This window comes from Empidonax traillii, unplaced genomic scaffold (genome assembly GCF_003031625.1).
Source record: "Empidonax traillii isolate 1590-97213 ecotype Southwest subspecies unplaced genomic scaffold, ASM303162v1 scaffold923:size341358, whole genome shotgun sequence".
Lineage (NCBI taxonomy): Eukaryota > Metazoa > Chordata > Aves > Passeriformes > Tyrannidae > Empidonax > Empidonax traillii.
The window spans coordinates 218,764-239,016 of NW_020956116.1; the positions used below are offsets into that span (position 1 = coordinate 218,764).

General features: G+C 42.0%; 1 protein-coding gene across 3 annotated transcripts in view; it reads left to right on the top strand.

Annotated features, from left to right (window-relative positions):
- ATF6 (activating transcription factor 6) overlaps nucleotides 1-20,253 on the top strand; it is a 76,545-nt gene that overhangs the window by 47,067 nt on the left and 9,225 nt on the right. For 2 of the 3 annotated variants that reach the window (XM_027902946.1, XM_027902947.1), the window contains exon 15: nucleotides 11,354-11,438. In XM_027902946.1, the coding sequence (XP_027758747.1) occupies nucleotides 11,354-11,438 (85 nt within the window). Of the gene's footprint in view, nucleotides 1-9,207; nucleotides 9,235-11,353; nucleotides 11,439-20,253 lie in introns of those variants that run through there. The other variant, XM_027902948.1, reaches the window with a different exon arrangement.

Sequence of the window (20,253 nt, forward strand, 5' to 3'; positions counted from 1 at the left end):
CAGCCAAAACATCGGTGTGTTGTCCACATTATTCCTGTATAGATTGGAAACAGAGCACTGTACCAGCTACTGAGAAGAAAATTAACCCTATCCCAGCTGAAACCAGGACAGGCAGGCAAGAACAAACAGCAGCAAGCTGGGAGGACAGAGAGGAGCACCCTGAGTTTGGCTCTCTCTAATTTTGGCCTAGAATTTAATTCAGACTATTACCTTTATTATCTCCTGTCATTAACCTTTGCTTTCAGTTTATTTGTTTACCCTCCCCAGTGAATATATTGCCAGCAAGTTGACAGCAATCACAGATCAGTGGATGGATCAGGAAAAGGAGAAACTCACAGTGGCTGTGAGATGTAAGCTGCAGTTGTCCTTTTATTTTCTCAAACCAGATCTAAATCCAGTACCTGATGTCCTGGCTGCAAAGAACATGTATGTTTTTTGCAGACACTAAAATGTATTTTAAGATAAATCCCGTGCTAGATGTTCAGGTTAAGAATGCATCTGCTCACATTAAGTGTTTGGGCTAATGAACAGTTTGGTCCCATTGTGCAGTATGATGGATGATGATTTTCAAATAACTAGCAGCTTCTGTAAAATGGAGTTTTGCAGTCTAGTAGTATTTTTATCCAAAACTTTAACTGCATATTCACCTGTGCACCAGTAATAAATATAATTGTTCTTTGCATGGGAACATGTTTTGGATCCACTTAATAAAAGTTGCCCTTCAGATTAAATCCTGCATCGTGTGTCCAAATTCTGACTGTTTGGCTCTTTGGCTGAGCTGTCCAAGATGATGAGTCTGATGCACCAACAACTGCAGTTACTTCTTGGCTTGCAGCTGTCTTAAATAGTGTGGGGTTTGAATGAGAGATTTAAACAAATTATTTCTGTTGCTGCAGAAGGTGAGAAGACAGTAATTTCATACCATGCCTGGATCTTGTGCCGTATGTGTTTCAGGATTGAACACACTGGGATCAAATTGATTTAAAAGAGTTTGAAGTCTTGACTCTACTTGTAAACAGTTGTTTCGGGGTAGGATTTTAAAGTTCTCTTGTGTTCCCAACTACCTGCACATGTGGGCATTTTTGCTCTGCAAGAAAGGATGCTTCCTTCAACTTTGAAATTAAATTGTTCTGCGAGGAGCATGTTCAGTCACAGACTGTGTGACCTCTCAGGGACTTATGTTTCTCGTGTGTATGTAGCCCTGATTGCTGTCAACATCTTTCTCAAACTGTCTTTTCATGAGAGGTTAAGGTGGTGAGACAGGGCAAAGGTAAGCTAGAAATATAATCTTGACAGACTTCCAGATTTGAGAGCAGGTCCTTATGGATCTTGGCAATGCTGGTTAGAAGAGCCCTCCGGTCCAGCCTCCTGTGTGAGAGAAGGCTGTTGCTGACACTGCGTGAGGTTGGCTGTGGCATTGTCGAGTGGGCTCTGAAGACCTCAAAGTATGGAGATCTCACCACAAAGTGAGATCAAAGTGTTCTAGTGCTTCACTGTCCTTTGAACTCAGTTGGAAGAGAAAGCAGAGGACAGCTGTATTAGCAAATGGATTTTGAACCGCAGTGTTATGTTGATCCAGCTTTTGGAGAAAGCCTGGCATAAATTTATTTTTACCCATCCAGCTTCTCTTTCACGGGGAATCTGATCTAGAGGGAACACGTTCCACTGTAAGGAGTGTGCCCATGAAACTTCATCACTTTTGTTCCCTGGTTGGTTCTGAGCTGGTCTGACAGGGCTGTAAAAGGCAGAACAGCCGAAAAAAAGGTGTTTTGCTGGTAATACCATTCCCTGCTTCAGTTTGTGTTGTGTGTGCTCTTTTGGGGCAGAGTCTCTGGCTGGGCAGTAATTCTGGGAATCCAGGATTTGTCTTCTGTAGAAGACCTGAGGTCTTGCAGGCAAATATAGAAACTTTGGGTTAATGTTTTGTGAGAGAAGCAAAGAATCTGGATTATATCCTTTTTGGTTTTACTGGGCCATATTCACATGCCCTAACTAAATTACATGTTTTTGCAATTACAGATTGCAGTTGCAAAACTAATAGTCTGCAGATGCTATGCAAAGCCAGAGCTCTGCTGCAGTGAATTATAGAAGGAGGGGAGTTTCTTTTTATGGGCAGTAGTAATAAAACAATTAATTCCTTTTGGGTCTTACAACTTTGTAAAATCTGCAAAGATAATTGACAGACTCAGCTTGGAGTTAGAGATGAACATGCATTTCTGAGCTTATATAGCCCCTGGGAAGGACAGAAAATGTCAGAGAAACATAATTTTCACATAATTTGGAGCAAACCTTTTTTAATTTTGTGGTGCTGGTTTGATTGTAGAGAGCCTTTAGAAGAAAAGCTGATCTTTATCAAACGTAATAGGAGGAACTTTTTCACCAGTACAAGCTGGGATTATCTTTCCTTCACAGGGGCTCTGAACTGAGTTAGCTATTCACATAGACATACCTTTTCCCGTTTGCTTTGAAACTCAGCTAATTTTCACAAATAACACATAAACACACACACAAACATTTTCAAAGCATTTTCAAGTCCTTAAAAACCTTCCTATATGATTTGAACCAAAACAGTTTACTTAAACATAGAATTCTCTTCTTCACATCCTCTTACTTCGCGTTTAGGAATTTTTTTTTAATCTGCTGCCAAACCAAAATTACATCATAGCAAATGCATGCATTGTTCTTTACTTTCAGGCCGGCAAAGCAGTTCTGCAGACGAGCTTAATTGGCTGGATATTTGTCCAGTCTCTGTCTTGTGCCCTCCTTGTTCACATGGCCTTTCTTTTTCTTTCCTGTACAAATCAAAAAAGACAAAACTACAAGGAAGTTTGCGATAGAAATAAAGTCCTGATGGGGTGCCTTCACCTCATCCTCCCGTGCAATCAAACTGGCTTTGCTGTGCCTCAGTAATGTGTGCAAATGGAAGCTTCTGTAACTGTAATTTCCTGGAGCGTTCCTTATCCGCCGGGGGAGGATGAAGGCATTTCATGCCTGGTATTTGGGATGTGTTGTCAGTCTATCTAAAGTGATATTCAAAAAGCTTGGATAGAAATGAGGCAGGTTCATCTTGAGTAATTCCGGAACGAGGGATGGGGAGCTTGAGAAGAGCTGGAAATTTTGCAACTCTGCTGTCACTTTGTGAACAGGCTGGAGATAGATGTTTTAGCCAGAGAGATGGTTGATGGGCCTGTCTTCTGGAAGTGTGCTCGTGTTCCAATTCCTGAAGGGAGACAGAGTGCCTTCTCAGAGGCCACTGGGTGGAGTCTACTGTTTGCTTAATAGATATCAGTTAGCGTATTTCAGCATCACCTTGAGGCATAATTCCTCCTCTTTGGCCTTGTATTTTGAATAAAGGGATTGTAAACCATGAAAATAGAAAAACTGAGGAGTATAACAATATTTTCCACCTTTATATGACATCTGCTTTACAGCTGCCTTTTGTGCACCTACATGATACTTTGCTTTAGAGTCTGTTGTGTATTAGAAAGCTGTGTTGGTCTTTTCAAACCTTGGTGGTGTCACGAGGTACCCTTGCATTTTTGTTCTTACTTTCTCAATTATTACCTTGATCTTCTGCCTTGAGGGAACTGAGATACCAAATGAAACAAAGGGCGGCAAATTAGTCTTGGAGGATGTGGGTTCAAACCAAGGAAAGGAATCCATACAATAGAAGTTGACTTGTGGAACTGCCAGAATGCATTACAGATGCTCTAAGCTTACATGTATTCAGGGGAGGACTGGGAAAGTTCATGGAAGAGAACTCTATTAATACCTGCTAAATATACAGAAGTGACATCTTTGTTAGAAAATCTGTAGAACTGTGACTGAAAAGTGGCTGGAAGACTGGTGGGGCAAAGTGTCATATCCTTACACAGTGCTCATTTCCATGTTAGCAAGATGAATTGGCTTTCCTTGGAGTCAGAGGAGGACAGCATCAGCTCCCAGGAAGAAGCAGGAATGCCCAGCCCAGGAAAGGCAGGAAGAGGAAATCAGCAGCAACTACAGCAACAATAAAGCTTAATTTGCCTCTAGTCACTGTGAAGCAGGGACCTCTGCTTTTAGCCTGGAGAGATTTTTTTTGTTCTGTGGTAGAATCATATAATGGCTGTTGTTCTATTTGGGATCTTTTGGAAGTTAAGAGCTACCAGAGAGATGCTACCAGATGTTAAGATGTTAAGAGCTACCAGATGTCTAAGCCTGAGACACTTGCAGTCCATTTAAAAACCTAAACTGGTCACTTTAATTTCACTCTTGCTTCTTAGGTTCCTTCTAGCCTCTAAGGCAATGTAACATAAATTCAATCCTAAAGGAGAAGGAACAAAAAGTAGTTCTTGCTTTACTGATGTTTGCTGTCTCCGTTTGTGAACTGCAGAGACACAGTTCCCAGCAGGTCTTTGTATCCTCAGTTGTCTCCATAACCTTTTTAGTTCTTAATCCAGAAGAGTTCTTAATCCTTTGCTGCTGATTCTCCTTTACTCTGAGAAAACAATCCAAAGCTGAGCCCTGCTCAGCATCAGTGCTGCTATTGCAGAGAGTGGAGGAAACTCCTCCAAAAGGAAGCTTGTGACAAAGTGAATTTTCCATTCCTCTGAGGTCTCTGGGATTTTCACAAGGCTCTCTGACTCACAGCGAGGTGCTTTCCAGTTAGTTTAGTTTTGGAGGCCGGACCATATCACATCTGGCAGTAGCACAGTTTACAATAAAAGGCACTAAAGACTCCTTCTTTAAAAGGTCTCTCATGTGGGAACTAAACTGGATAGCAACACCCTCTTCTGCAGGGACAATGACCAGAAAGTGTTCCAGAGTGCAGTTAGGTGTTATTTATAAAAATTTGTCTGAGAATGGCTGAAAGGTGTAATCTTACACTACAGGGCATTGTATTGAATGTGGGATTGAGGTATTTCTGGTAAAACACTTAAATAAAAGGCATATTTCATCACTTCATTGCTGTGTGCAGAGTATAGGCTGTAAAAACCACCTGTGCACAGAAACACTGTGATTGGAACAGCATCAGGGTGAAAAGGAACACTTTTGGCAAAAGTAAAAGCAGAAAAAGAATCTCTATTCCCACCACTTTTTGGAGGTTTCTTGTTATGGGACAGTCTTCCTCCCCTGCTCCATCCCTCAAAACAGGCTTAAAACATATAAAAGTAATTAGATTCTATGATTAGGAGTTAGGAGTTGAATTCTCAAGTACAGGCTCTCTTCTTTAAGTATGCTGCAAAATCAAACTGTGTTAATGTATGCTAGCTAACCTCAAGCTTAATAGATGTGGAACTGGTACACTTTCAAATTAAGTTAAATGGTTATTGGGAAACCCAAAGTATAAAGCTACTGGAGCCTCCTGGGGTGGGCTTTCAAGAGCTGGTGCAGAGGGGCTGAGACCTTGTGAAATTTTATTGCGGGTTTTCTGTGGATTCCTTGCTGTCGTTATCCCATCTTTGACCTGCTCCTGTAGTCATCTTTGCGTGTCACGGGTTCCCTGTAAGGATCCATGATGAAGTGAGTAAATCTGCTTGGATTTATAAGGTCTACCTTAAAAAAAAACAACCAAACAAAAACCAACTGAAAAAAAAAAAACAAAAAAAACAAAAAAAAAAAACAAAACCACACATCAACTTTGTAAATCTGGTTTGTTTTTTGAAGTTCATGGTATAATGAGAAGTGTGGTGGCTGTGAATCACAGTTTGTTTAGAGGTGTTAACTGGTTTCCTCTCTTTTTTTCTACTCTTAAAACCATCCCCATGCTGTTCAGATATAAGGGTCAGACTGAAATGGTTTCAGAGGCGCCCTCCCCTCCCCTCTGCAGTTTCTGCCCCATTTAATCTCCACTGATAGTGAAGGCAGTGCTGCAGGAACTTCTTACATTTTCAGATGAACCAGTGCTGTATCCAGTGTGGTGTAACCTCAGGACACCATATGGTTGCCATCACCCAAACAAACCAATAGTGAAATTATACAGCCATTTCCTCTACAAATTTGTAAACTTTCATACACGTCCTCTTCGAACTGACAGACGAAACCAGAAACAGATACTCCAAGGCCAGATCCCCGTTTACATCCTGATCTGTGCTGTGTGCATTGCAAGTTCTCTTCCCTGGAGAACAGCCTCTTTTCATGTCTGGAGAGCTGCTGAAGTCCAGCTCGGGCTGTCCTGAGAATGAAGCTCCATCTTCAGAGGTACCATTTCCCAGTTAGGAGTCACATGCCAAAGGCTGCGGTGCTGCTCAGGGCAGGGTCGGTGGCCTGTGTGGGAGGTCACGACAGACACATCCCATCTCTGGCAACAGCTGACACCTGAAACGATTATTTTGAAATTTTTAAAAAGTGTAAGACCTGTGGTTTATGAAAAATCTGTCAGCCCAAGGGTTTAAAAAGTGCAACATTTTTAAAAATGCAGAGGATCTGCATTCTGAATCAGTCTCTGAAGTGGCATGCAACATTTTGGGCCTGGGGAAGCACATTTCGGTTTCACATTCTCTGTATGGCAGAAAACATGCCTCTGTAGAAGGTCCAATGTCATCTCATTGACTTGAAAGCCCTGAAGATGTTCAGAAAAAATGGATTTGAAAGGCAGTGCATGGATTTGATACACAATTATTTTATGATCAAAAAAGCACTTGATTTCAATCTGCTTCATCTTGAGATCACTAGATGTGGTCAGGTGGTTAATAGATAAGCTGTTAAGCTGTCAGGAGGTGTTAAACACACTACTAGAAGTACCACTATTAAGGAAAAATGGTACCCCCAGGAGCTTTGGGAAGCTGCCAGCACTTCAGTGGGATGTGGGAAGCTCCTCAGCCGGTATTGGCAGTGGTTGTAACGTGGTCCCGGAATCACAGCATGAAGATTCAGGCTGGAAGAGATTGAAGCATGATTCCCTGGGAGACCTCTTAGTCATAAAGAGAGATGAAAAATGCCCAGCTACAGTGTTTGTTTACTGTAAGAAGTCCTGTGAAGCTGCTGGACAGGGTGCCCTTTGGCACGAAGAGGCGCCTGGCTATCTGCCCCCTCTGCTCTGGCAATGCCTTTGTTGGTCGCAATATTCTAGCACGTAGCTGGTCTCCAAGGCAATGGTAAAGATCAAATCTCCTCGTCAAGGCAAATTACAAGAGCACCACATTAAAGTTTTCCTTTGGTATTTTACTCCAGTCTCCTTGGAGCTTTTATTCCTGTAAAGGAACAAATGTCCCTTGTGTTCACAAAGGTTGTCCTTAGTTGGTCAAAGATTGATCTGTTAACGAAGAGCAGGGCTCGTTCGGACCTCTGCACAAAGTCTTTGTGGGAAGTGAGGTAGGGGCTGTCTTGGCTTCCACATGGATCACATCCGTACTTTGCAGGGTACGTGCTCCAAACCACTGGGAAGGGTCAGGCTTGGTTTTGCCCTGCCAAAGCATGACAAGCAGTGTTCACACTGGCAGATGTGATAAATGCTCTGTAACAAGGCACATCCAAATCAAGTTAGGTTAATTATTTTCTGGTCTTTCAATGCTTTTGCTCAAGACCCTAGAAAAGGCTTTTGAAAAATGCTTATCCATACCTAAGCACAACAACTAAGAAGGTAAGAAAAATCTAGGGGAATTGATTTGACAGATAGTAACCTCTGGGATAGGAGGAAAGACAGCTCATGCTGAGAGTGCAGAGCCTTGCAGGGCTGGAAATCCGTTCCTTTGTGCCCCGTGTCACTTGGGTATCCCTCAAATGCGTGCACATTCCCTCCAAACATTCCCCATAGCTCTGGTAATATTTTCCTCCATCATGGTCATACTGTGAGGATTAATTCCTTCATGTTTCTTTGAAATGGAGGAGGAGCTCAGCAGATTGCCTGCAGCGAGGTGCAGTAGTGCTCCCAGGGAGACGCCTGTAGCTGAGGGAACATGCATTGCAAAAGCCAAAACCAGCAATGTTGCCGATTCTATTAATTCGAAAGCCAGGAGTCCAGCTTATGAAATGATGATAGTTTAGGAAACAAAATTAAACCAAAAAGATCCATGAATAGCATGTTTTTTCTCTGTTTATTGCAACTTCATTGTATGCAGTGCCCATGTTTTATGTCCTTTAACTATGAGTTAGAAACAGTTTTTCAAACAGAAGTTAAAATACTTGCATATTTTCGTGTATCTAGGTAGGAGGGACTTTAAGTACCCAACCACGCGTCACGAGGCTCAGGCTTCTAGCACAGTAGAACAGGATTTCCATTGCCTTTTGGCTCTGGAGGTTAGAGATAGATGAGGCTCCAAAGCTTAATCCCTGTCAGAGCCCTGATAACACTGATCTTATATGTAAGAAGCTTCAGAATCCTTATTGCAGTTCCATATGTTGTTGAGTCCAGAAGCTGATCGCCAGACACTGAAGTAGCCAGCAGAGTAAAGGTTCAGTCAGGAAATTCATTCTATAGAGGTGCCTAATTTCTAGGTGTTTACAGCTCTGATTAGCTATGCTCTAATAATATTCCTTGGATGTTTTGTGGTGGCAAGGACTTAATAAACGTAATTATTAATCCGAAGTTTAGCAAGTAACATCTTCATAATTTAGCCCCGGGAAAAAAAGTGCTTCAGTGTTCCAACTTATTAAATGAAGGTAATGTATTTGTGGCTGGATTTTTAGTATCTATGCCTATATTTATCTATTTGTCCATCTCATCTGGCTTCAGTACCACTGAACTGTAGAGATGATCAAAAGCAAAATGAGAATGCTGAAGCTGGGGTCTCATTTGAAATATTGTCTTTCCAGACTGATATTTTTCCAGTCATTCTGCCAGAAGTCTCCATCATCTATTTAAATTGTCGTCTAAGTGCAACTCTTGGCCCAAGCCAAGGCCATCTGTTGTTGGGTAATAGTTGTGATTTATTCTGCCTCTGGTTGACACTCATTCTCCTAGGCCAGATGCTGACTTGCAAAATTTTCTTTTATTAATTTTCAGTTTTAGACCATGTGTTAATATCACAAATAGCATTTTAATTTTAGACTTTTTTTGTCTAGTGGTTAAAATTAGGGATGAGTAATAGTATCACGCCCCTCTCTGGAATGCAATTCAGCATACTTGAGAACAGGATAGGACATTTTAGAAATACATTCAAACAACTTTTCTAAATGCCTGCTTGCTTCCTAATCACTAATCTCTGTGCTCATTTTGGTTGCATATAAATAATTAGTAGTGGTTTGGGTTTAGAGCTGACTGGCTTTTTGTGTGTCTGTCTTCTCTAGAGTTGGTGTTGAATCACTGAGGGGTTGTGCAGTAACTCCAAAGCACATTTGGATACAATTGTGAAGTCCTTGTGGTAGTTCTTAATACAATTTTTACATAGAGTAAGTAAAAGTGCCATTATAAGCAAAGCTGAGCCAGGATAAATTAATGCACCAGTCTTCAGATAGGTTAGCAAAAAATAGTTGTTACTCATAATGATTCTCAGGTGTGCAGTACTTCTGTTTTGCTAAGTAATGACGGTGTGGACTCTTGGAAACATTGAAAAAGAAAAATAAAACAGTATAAGCATTTTTAAGTGATGCTAAAAATAGTCATCAAATCATGAAAAGGACGTGGTTACAAAATGTAGTTGCAGACATCTTATCTTTGGCCTGTTCCCTTGAGAACATTGGATTTCAAGAACAGTTTTTATGTAAAGTTCATTGTCTTACTGAATGTTGTCTTAATCTTAGTGGTTCAAAAGTGAAATGGGAATTACATGTGTGATCTGAGATTTATACCAGAGTGGTTTTATAATTTTGGTACCAAGATGTTTTTTACAGACATTCATTTAAGTAATGTTTTCTTCTCATGGTCAGTCATTTGGGTTTTTGAGGGGGAAATTTTTGATGGGAAAAAAAGAGAGTGGTATTTCTTCAGTTCTGTGTCTACAGAATATCTTGATATAATTTAACACCTAACTGTGTGTAACTCAGTTCCCTGAATCTTACACATAACAATGCAGTGTTTAGATACTAAAAAGGCAAAATTAAAGTTACCCTGACATTAATAGGTTAATAACTGTGCCCTGAAGGAAGTCTGATTCAGTCTGCTGAAAAGATCACCTTGGCCAGAAGTATGAGATGTGTGTGTGCCTGTTCTTACATGGGAAACCATGAAATGAGATGGGCCCATCAAACTTGCTTCTGCTTTTTAACCATGTGTCTGGCTCTTGGAAAGCAAAAGGCAGATGTTCTCTTCTGAACCTCTTAATGAGTTGGTGTCTACATATTTGCATAGTTACACCTACCAGCTTTTATTCTTCTCAGGGACACTGGGAATGAATTGCTGGGGTTGGGAGAAGAGCAAGCACAGGGGCTGGGAAAATAAACCTTTCAACTAATTCTTTGAGACCTGGAAAAGGTACTTGGTGATTGGCAGGTTTTCGTTTCGCTTAGAGCCTGAGTTATAAATTTAAACTCAATTCAACAATTATATAAACAGCCTTTTGTTCCTAATTACTAAGAGAGAGTAAACATGCTTCCTTCACGATGCCCACTGCATGCTGAGGCAGTGCAGTGAAGCAAAGTTCTGCCAGGGAAGCTAAACTTTGAAAGACATGGGAAGGTTCCCTCATCCTCAGTAGTCTTTCTTTGGTCCAACTGGATCAGCAAAGCACAATAATGTGGGAGATGCCTGGACTGGAGCTTTCGAGTTCTGTTGATAAGGGAAGAACCATATTTTCCCTTGAGCAATTTGAGTCCAGCAACAGCAAAAAACAAAAATTTTTTTTTCCTTGCAGGGCAGGTCCATATCCAGAGTGTTTCCTGCAGATGCAGCTTCCACTGCTCAGACCCAGGGTGGTTAGTTTGAGCTCTGCTGTCTTAGGGCAGCACCCAGGCACCTCACAGTTGAGATGGGATACTAAAGCACAGCTTTACCATCAAACTTCCCTGGGAGATTTTGTCAGCAGAGCTCATATTTCACACCCCATCACAACTCTGACCAGTGAGTCCCACTGCACCGTGCATGTGGCGCAGAGCTTGACAGAGACAGCAAGATGACTTCGAGTAAACAGTGCTGCAAATAAAACTCCCAATTCAGCAGGGTCCTCTAACCACATGTTTAAATATTATTGAAGTCAAGTTAAATTACTTCAGTCATATACACATAAGTGCTCAGTTGAATGAGGGCTTAATAGTGGTTTCCATCTCTTTCCACATGATCAAGGCTTTTTGATATTCCGCCGCATGCGATAGGGATTTCTTCTTGGTTACACAGCGTGAGCAATTGCTGTGACTTTTGGAAGACTTCCACAACGATATGAATTTTCTAAGCTGTTGTAAATAGTTCTATGTGGAATGCCTGTAACACAGAATGGAAAGGAATTTTCCCAGCTCTGTACTTTCAGAGTAGATTTAACACATCTTTTCTGCTGTTTTCCAGGACCACCTGTTACTGCCAGCCACCACACATAATAAGACCAGAAGGCCAAAGATGTCTATAGTGCTGCCAGCTGTAAACATCAATGGTAAGTCCAAAACATGAAAGAGAACGATAAGAGAACAATTTCAAAGAGATGTGCCTGGAGTGTGCATGGAAAGCAAACTTAGATCAAATGTCTGTCATTATAGCAAAATATAGCAAAAGAAGTAAAATGAGTCATTACTGGGCCTTAGTTGCCAGGGTCCCCCCTTGAATCTGCAGTACTGGCAAATCACCAGTGCGTGGTCGCCCAGACTGTAGATGGGACTTGGCCAGCGGTTCTGCAGTGTCTCATTCTGGCTCCTTCAAGAACAGAGGGGATGCCACCCAGTCGTGCTGATTTGTACACAGCTGGTTAAGGGTTACATGAACACCATTTAACTTCTCTGACTTGGTGGCTTCAGAGATCCCGTTGACACTGTCCTCATCTTCTCATTTGTGTTCCTCCTACGCCTGCTTAGCAGGGCAAATTCCTTGGCCTGGCTGGTTTGTTAGGATGCTGACTGCCTTCCCTCGGCTTCCTCAGCTGTTTACCACTCTGTTATACAACACCCAGTGTGAGTGGGACCTCTCAGCACTGCATGGTCAAGATTAATAATCATCATGTTACAGTGCTGCAGGACAGCAGGGAAAACAGCTTTGCAGTGGGGCACAGGCTTATTAGTGCACAGAAATGTTCTTGATCCACATTTCAGTCCCACATGAGAGACAGGACATGGCCTGTACAAATATATCGTTAATTCCTGTGGTGAGGAACTGCCGATTTAAGACATGCTGGGGGCACGGGGTCGTTGTCACAGTCATCAAATGCATTGTGAACCCTGTAAAAGTATAAACTTTACTTTCTGAGTAACTCTGCACATAATGCTTTTTTAAAAGTCTGTGTTTTACAGTCCATGTGAATCATAAACCCAAATGTTATTGTTAAATTGGAGCATGCCGAAAACATTATCTGATGATGCGAATTTCCATAAACTAAGGGGAAAAAAATCAGTTCAGACTTTCAGCATTTTGATAATTACACTTTCCCATACAGTACTCTCGAGTGTGATAATCTGTACAGCTGCCTTAGGGGAATTTTTATTAGATGTATCAGAATTATTTTTGGCATTTATCTGCATTAAACTCCCTTCTTATGTCTATTACAAAAATCCTTTTCTGGCTTAGCCGAATTATCACGTGCAACTGGGTACTTTATCACTTGATAACGAAGTATTTCTTCTTAACAGTTTACCGAGTCCTGTTTTACTTGAAATAACTTTTCAGCTGTTGGAGTAAATATAATTTGGAAAATAGGCATCAGAATCCAGTGACAAGTCTTATCCTTCATTTATTGTTCAATTATTATGAAACATTGTGAAATTATATTTTCTTGAGTTCTTCGGGATTTTTCTTTGGAACATCAGCATAATCCAGGAAATAAAAAATGTCCAGGGATTTGGGCAGAGATGTCAAAACAGATGAGACACAAGGATAGCATTAAGTAAACAACAGTGTCAAACACTGATTCCTCTCTGACACCCAGCCAGGTATTAGGAACAAAATTATAAGATGCACGAGAAACAGATGGTAAGTTGGCTTGATTTTCACTTGACTGTTGGTAGATAACCTGAAGGAAACTATTTCCTAGAATGTTCTGCCTGGATAAGAATCCATTTGTCTCCTCTGAGAATATTGCTTCTCCACCCTATTCTCCTTCTGTGGGGACAGAGCACGTCCTGAACAAGCATCTGGAAGTTAGCTGACAACAAGGCTTTCCTCCCAGCTGTCTGCTGTTCTTTTGAGCCCATCTTAGTTCTTTGTGCACCTGCAGAGAGTTGGCTGCTAGAAAGCGATGGGTCTCCTTGGGAGAAATTGGCAAAACTTTCAGTGAAAGAACTTGTCCCCTCCTGCCTTTTCTTGTGCCTCAGCCAAATCTCTGTGCAAGAAGGGAAACCTTTTCTGCTGCCACTTACTTGCCCTTCCTTTTTGCTGCCACAGCCCTGGCAGAGGAGATGACAGGAGTGTAAGTAAGAGGGTCTTATTTTTGAAACTTTTTTGGAACTTCATGACTTGCTTTTTTCTGTGGAGTCTTTTTCTGTGTACTAAAGTTTACCCGTGGAACTGTTTCCAAACATGAAACAGTGCAGTTGAGAAGCAACCCTTTGAATTACTTGGACAGTCTTCTCCCATCAGGACAGATCCTTTTCTGATCACACTTTGATTGCTCTAGTACTTTCTGAGCTCCTCTAGAGACTCTACCTTTAGCTGGCTTGAGCCATTCTCACCACTGGCTGCTGGGACAGGGAACAGGTACGGACAAAGGTGAGAAAGTAGAACGAGTTGGCAGCTCCTGTCCTGCATGGCTCTGCATGGAAGTTCATGACATGGTTCTGCAAGACTGTCTGGCAGTTGTCACCACTGTACAGAGTCAAGTTTACAGTCTGAAGAGGTTTTCTGTGAGGGAAGAGTTGGGGTAAGTCCGTCCACTGGCAGTCCTACTGCTGTGCAGGTAGTGGCAGATCTTTGTAGTAGACATGTGCGTGCACTTGTGTGCAGTCAGTAAGATGGAAGTTGAGAAGAATGATATTGTACATGATTAAGTTTCAAGGTGAAAACTTGATTTAAAGTGTCCAGTTGCTGCATGTTGGAAAACAGTAAAAATGGCCATTACTTGTAGTTTTCTGCCACGTGCTTCTTCTCCCAGTCAGCCTGAACCGCCCGTGCCCCTCTGCAGGCTTGAGGATAAGCCAGATAGATTCTCACTGAGGGCATCTGTGCAGATGCACAGAAATATATTTGAATATTTAAATATGTTTTGTGTGTTAACATATGCTAAATGTGTTTAATGTATTTTTCTTTTAAGTATAGAAACTTGTTGCACCTTCATACATGTTAGTCCTCTTTATACTCTCTTTTGCTTCCTCCTGCCCTGTTCATAGCCCCTTTCCCAGCTTGCTGGGCCATCCCTCAGTTCACGGTCAATACTTTCTGTCAGCTCCTCCGTTTCTGTCCCCCTAGATGCTCTTGCAGCCCTTTACCCTTCTCCCATTTCCCTGCTGGCTGCTGGCCCGTGGCACAGCTCTGCTCTCAGCCCCTCGGCCAGACATGCTCAATTCTGACCTGTCTCTGCCCAGCATCAGAGCCCCAGCATTTGTGGACACGTGATACTTGCAGAAAATCTGCCTGGTGGTACCTAAGGACCTTAGTGTTGGTAAGCCTGGAGGGAAGAAAGCAGAACTGTGAAGACCTAGTCCCACTCTACATGGTTTTGGAGGCACCACTGGTCTGCCTTTTGGAGAAGTTATTCCAAGAAGAAATATCTTGCAGTTTCTCATGGGAATGAAAACCAACTGCAATTTACTGTTAAACTCCAGCTTTTGTTTTCAAGCAAGTCATGTTTGTTATGCTGGATTGCAACTATTATTTTAGAAATCTAACTATGCACTGGAGACCATTTAAGTCTCCAGTAGGTTTCATTCCTAAATTTGCTTTTATTGTAATTCAGAATCTTGTTGGCTCATTACACCAATACCAAACTGACATATAGGCGGTGCCTTTCTTGAAGTTTAAGTGAAACCATCTGCCATTAGCCTTCTATTTATTTAACTGCTGTAAAAAATGCAGTGGGTTATGACATCGATCTTTGGATCCAAATAATCTATAGAGTACAGCACAGCTAAGCCACTCTTCCTACCCCAAGCCTTTTTTTCCCTGCAGAATGCCTGCAGCTTTGCAGCACAGCACACCCCACACTCCACTCTGCAGCACAGAGAAGTGAGAACGTAGGTACAGCCATTCAGGGCTGGAGATTCCATTCAACATTTGGCCCAAGAGCCCCTTCCATGAACGCATTTCCCCCTAGGATTAGGTGAGGTGCTCTCACAGCTTGCTCTTCCTCTTGGTAGGAGCAGCTGTAAATGTCTATGTAGGTGTGTGCTAACCAGGAGTACTGGTGGCCTTGGCAGCAGCAGAAGCACCAGCAGCAGAAACACCAGGCGTTTTTTTTCTTCTTAGGATCCCTGTGCAAAACAGTTCCCTGAGCGTGAAAGTCCTTCCATCCTTTGCTCTCTCTAAATTGAGGGTTGGTGTCTGCACTCTCAGCCAAACAAAAGTGAGAGACCTGATGAGAAAGCCCCTGGTGCAATCTGAGGCTCATTTCCTTGGAATTGGCAACCATGACAGAGAGAGTTTTGAAATTTTTACAAATAGTCTGGATAGGTCCTCAGTCTAATGTAACCCAGCAGGGCTTGTCTTCAGTCTGCCTTAGCTGTTTGTGTGCCTGACCCTCTATCATTTGTAGGTTTCTGGGTTCTTAAGGAGTCCTGTTCTTTTAAGGGTTACATTTTTTCACGAAACGCAACATCAAAATAAACTTCTAAAGGCAGAAGTGAAATGGGATAGTGAGTTTTGCAAAGTCCATGTGCTCTGTTGTGTTGGCCAACTTCTGATGGTGGCCACTTCCCTCAGCTTTCCTTGTAAGCATCCGTCATCATCATCATGCTGGTGTAAAAGACTTCAAAAATGCTCTGAAATAATACACAAGCTAATTAAAAAGGTGAAGTGGGAAGTGGTAAGGCTTTTTGATCAAAACTGGAGTGATTCCTGACATGAAGCTGCATTATTATTTGAATGAAGCTACAAAGAACGTTCTTTCAACTGACAGCCATGTGCAAGCAACTCAGAGATGTCCAAGGCTGGTAGCAAACTGTCTGTGAAAAATCCATAAGGCAAACAGAACCCACACGGGCTGAGAAGGAAAACAAAAACTAAAGCTCGTTGGGAAGTGACAATGTTCTGTAAGTTCCCATGTCTTCGGGTTCAATAAATAAGGTCTTCAGCTTCCTCTGCCTTTCAGGGTCAAGCAAACAAAGGATGCTATTTCCTTTTTTTTCAGAGCAAGAAGCAGAATTCCCAGTCAGTCACTGAGGAAGGTCTAAAACAATACATATCACCCACTGAACAGCAGCTGACTTCCCTGAAGGTTACTGCTTGATGTTTTGAGTAGCCTTCTCTCTCACTTTGAAGAGCCTCAGAATGGTTTCCAGGAGGGTAATGGCCCCACCTGTCTCTAGCTGTTGTTGGTTCATTCTTCTCCTTGTGCTTGAAAGCCAAGTCTTGGTGCCTGTGGCTCCCTCTCACAGCTGCTCTCCTTGGCCCCAGACTGAGAAGCTCATGCTGCTCTATCAGGCACAGAGGACGCATCTCTTGGGTACAAAAGTATGACCTATAGAGATACTGCCCTCATTGTTTCTGCTTTTACATTTGGATTTAGCAGAAAATGCTGAGAACTCAGCAGAGCCCTGTGAGCAGAAAGCTCTGGACATTGTATATGTGGGGTTACAGCCTATCTGAGATGAAAAAAGGGTGGCTGCTAAGGTTTTGTAGGAAAGTCACTGATTGTCCTTCAAAGCAGCAAGTTTGCTGAAGCAGGATGTAGGAAGATACATCTGAGAATGTCTCCAATGCTGTAAGACCTTTTGAAATGTTTTGAAACTGCCACTCTTCTGCTTCTTGAGCTGCCAGCTGAGGAATAAAAGTAATTTGGTGAAGTCTGACCAGGGAAAAATCAGAGCCATGGTGAGCTCTTGGTTAGACCTCCCTGCAACCGCCAGTCACTGAGCCTGGACTGAGAAAGAGGGAGAATCTTCTGTGTCCTGTGTGCAGCCATGGACAAGCAGCATATCAGGTTACTGTGGTTCTCCTGTTACCAGGATGATTTGCTAATGTCACAGATGTGTTTCTGCTCTCATGCTCATGTAAAGCTGTGCTGCAGGGGTCAGGATTGAAATGATGGCAGAACATATTTTATTGAGGAATTTTAATGACACATTTTAGTCATCTTGTAAGATGCTGCTATTCTTACTTCTGTTCTCTTTTAAAAGTGATGTAAAACTGCAGTTTGTCAAAACAGAATACTCCCTCAAACTTTCCTATGTTTCTTTGAACATCAGAATTGATCATTGCCTAGACTGAACCTTAAATAGAAGTTTTCAACAGCATTTGTTGTCTTTGAGAGACTGCTCTCCTCAGCCATTGTCTGTTAATATGTGTTGTCTTTGACAGGAAGGAGAAGATTAAATTATTCAAAAAAGTATGAAAGAAATCATTCAAGAATCTGTGCACAAAAGTAATGGAATCTGTGTCACTTGAGTTCATGTTTATTTAGTTAGACAGGAAACGATCAAGAAATGAAATCATAAAGGCTTATTCCCTAATGACTTTTCATAACGAGCTGTTTACCTAAATTGCTAAATGAGTAATCTATTTTTATGCATCCAAAATAACAGGAAGGTTATTTCAGAGGATCTTCACTGTCTTTTTGCCCCTTAGTTAATATGAGAAAGAATATCTCATGGGTTTTGATAGAGCAGGCCAAGCCCCAGTGCGACTGGTCTTCCCTGTATAGACGGGATAACTGCTACAGATGGCATTTCCTTGGGAACACACTGTTCATCAAGGGAGTTGAGAATTAGTCACAAATTAATTGGGCCTCGTGCTTAGTATTTCCAGTGCCAGTGTTGAGCTCTTACACCAGATTGGTTTTTCCATATAAATGACGCACTTCTATAAAATTCACAAAGTATCATTAAAAAGAAACTGGCAGTACTGATGCCACTATGAAGTTGCAGAAGGAGCCAAGCTGGTTTGAACTGAGCGTGAACTGTCTCGCTGCAGAGCCCCTGTCTCCTGGGTGTTTGTTATCCCTGGATGCCGATGGTGCTGTGGAGATACGCTCTCCCACCCAGCTTCAGAGAGCACTTGTGCTGAGAGCTGTGCAACATATCCTAATTCTAGCCTCGAGCCCAGCCAGTCTGCCATAATGTATTTTCAAATGTTGTAAATTCAGGATTATATAATTATTCCTCTTAATGTGAAATTACAGGTGGCAAAGACAGTTTTATGTTTGTGATACATAAGCCAACTCTGGTAGCTCTTTATTTCTGCAGTGTTCTGAAACATAATTATCCATAATGAGCTCACCCTGTAAAACCATGAAAAGCTGCAGCAGAGCTGGGAGAGGAGGGTCACATCTATGAGTTCTGTCTTGAGAACATCACTGGAGTAAACCTAGAGATTAGTGGAAGCACAGCAGTCCCAGACGGTCTGTTTCGGTGTTTGGGTTGCAGTCTCTAAGGAGATTGCTGCCAGTCGGGCCAGGAGGATTTTGCCTGCTCCTCATATTCCAGGTCTGTCCTTCATGCTGCAGCTTCCCTCGCCTCTTCATCCAGTCCTCCTTACCCCTGGCGCTTCCTGGCATGCTTCCTGGGTGTCCTCTGGGCTTGGAAAGTATTTGAAAAATACATCCTGAGCATCTGAAGAATTTTTGTCATTGACCACTTCATTGTAAATCACCTACGTCCATCCTATAGTAGTTCCAGAGGAAGAGACCTTTGGAGTCTCTTCCAAGTGACTTCTGGGTGAATGTGGATGAAGAAATGACTGTCAGCCCAAGCTGTCCCTCACTGTGAGAAAGGAGGCACCTCTGTTTCAGAGCAGGACTTGTACATTAAAGCTGTAAACCTCCTGTTGCTGTAGCTGGGAGACAGAAGTCTTTGAAAGGGACGTCTCCCTTTATTAGCGTCCTGCGTTCAGACAGGCACTGCAGCAGTTTTATAATTAACTGGCAAATGCACTGAATCAGGGAAGCTCATGTGGAGGAAAGTACTCGCCCCACACAGACAGAAGCTTCATGGAGTTGGTGTTAAAAATACTCTCCTACGAGCAAGAGCCGATTGCAGTATCTAAATAAGTGAGGTAACTTTATGTATCCAAGTGAGACAGGTGGAAAATTCAACTCACTCTTTGGACACCATCCAAACTATAAAGACATTTTAACTGTAAGTGAATGCAGGCTCTTACCAGCCTTCACTCTCAAATCAGTGAGACACTTTAACACCAGGATACAAGTGATACTGAGTGATAGAGAAGGTCCATGTCAATGAAAATGTGATACTGCCTGTTGAAAAAAAGATAAAGTCCAATAATTAAATTATCGAAATGGTGAAATACATGCTGCAGTTCAAAGGTAAGGGCTAAATAAGAATAGGAAAACATATTAAAAGAAAAACGATTGGACTGAAATGCTGGCAAATGTTGTGAAGATTGATTTAAGATTAAAAGCTCACTGCAAAAATCTTTAAAAGAACCCTAAAAATACCAAGGGCTTAAGTAACACGTTAAAGTCAATTCATAGAAGTAAGAAGATATCTTTTAAACAATAGACATTGTAGCCAAATGAGGAAATAGGAAAAAAAAGAGGATGATTTCTGGAGACTAAATGTCAAACCATAAGAAGTCAAGCCAGAAAAAGATACTAAGAAACAGCATGCCTGAGGCTTAAAAAAATAATAAAAACATTTTTCAGAGGAAGCCTGCCAGAGAATCTCTAGGGCCTGTGGAGGACTAAGGTGTAAAAGAGCACTTAAAGTGGAAGTCAGCACTGCTGAAGGGAGGAGCAAAGAGTTCCTGTGCTGATGTTAACCACTGAGATGATATAAATATCAGGGGAAGGGCAGGTGACAAGAATGGCAAACTTTTAAAAAATGGCTTCAGGAACTGGAACTGGAAGAATCTGTGAGAGTTGAGTGTGTCCTGGTACATACAGGAGTTTGGGATGAGACCACAGCTCCTGCAGAGAAAATTGCTCCATCAGAGGCCTCAGAGGGACAGCAAGAATAAGGGAGGTCCCTTCAGCACATTAACATACATGAGTGTTCAGAAGAACTGGGAAAAGGCACTTCTTTGAGACCACTGAAAGGAAGCAAGCTTTTGTGTGGCAAGAGGGAAGGCTCACTTGTGGATAAGTCTCTCTGGAAAAGATGGAAAGAAAAGGTGGAAACAGGTGGTCACATTTTGCAGTGAAGGGTTTGTTCCCAGCA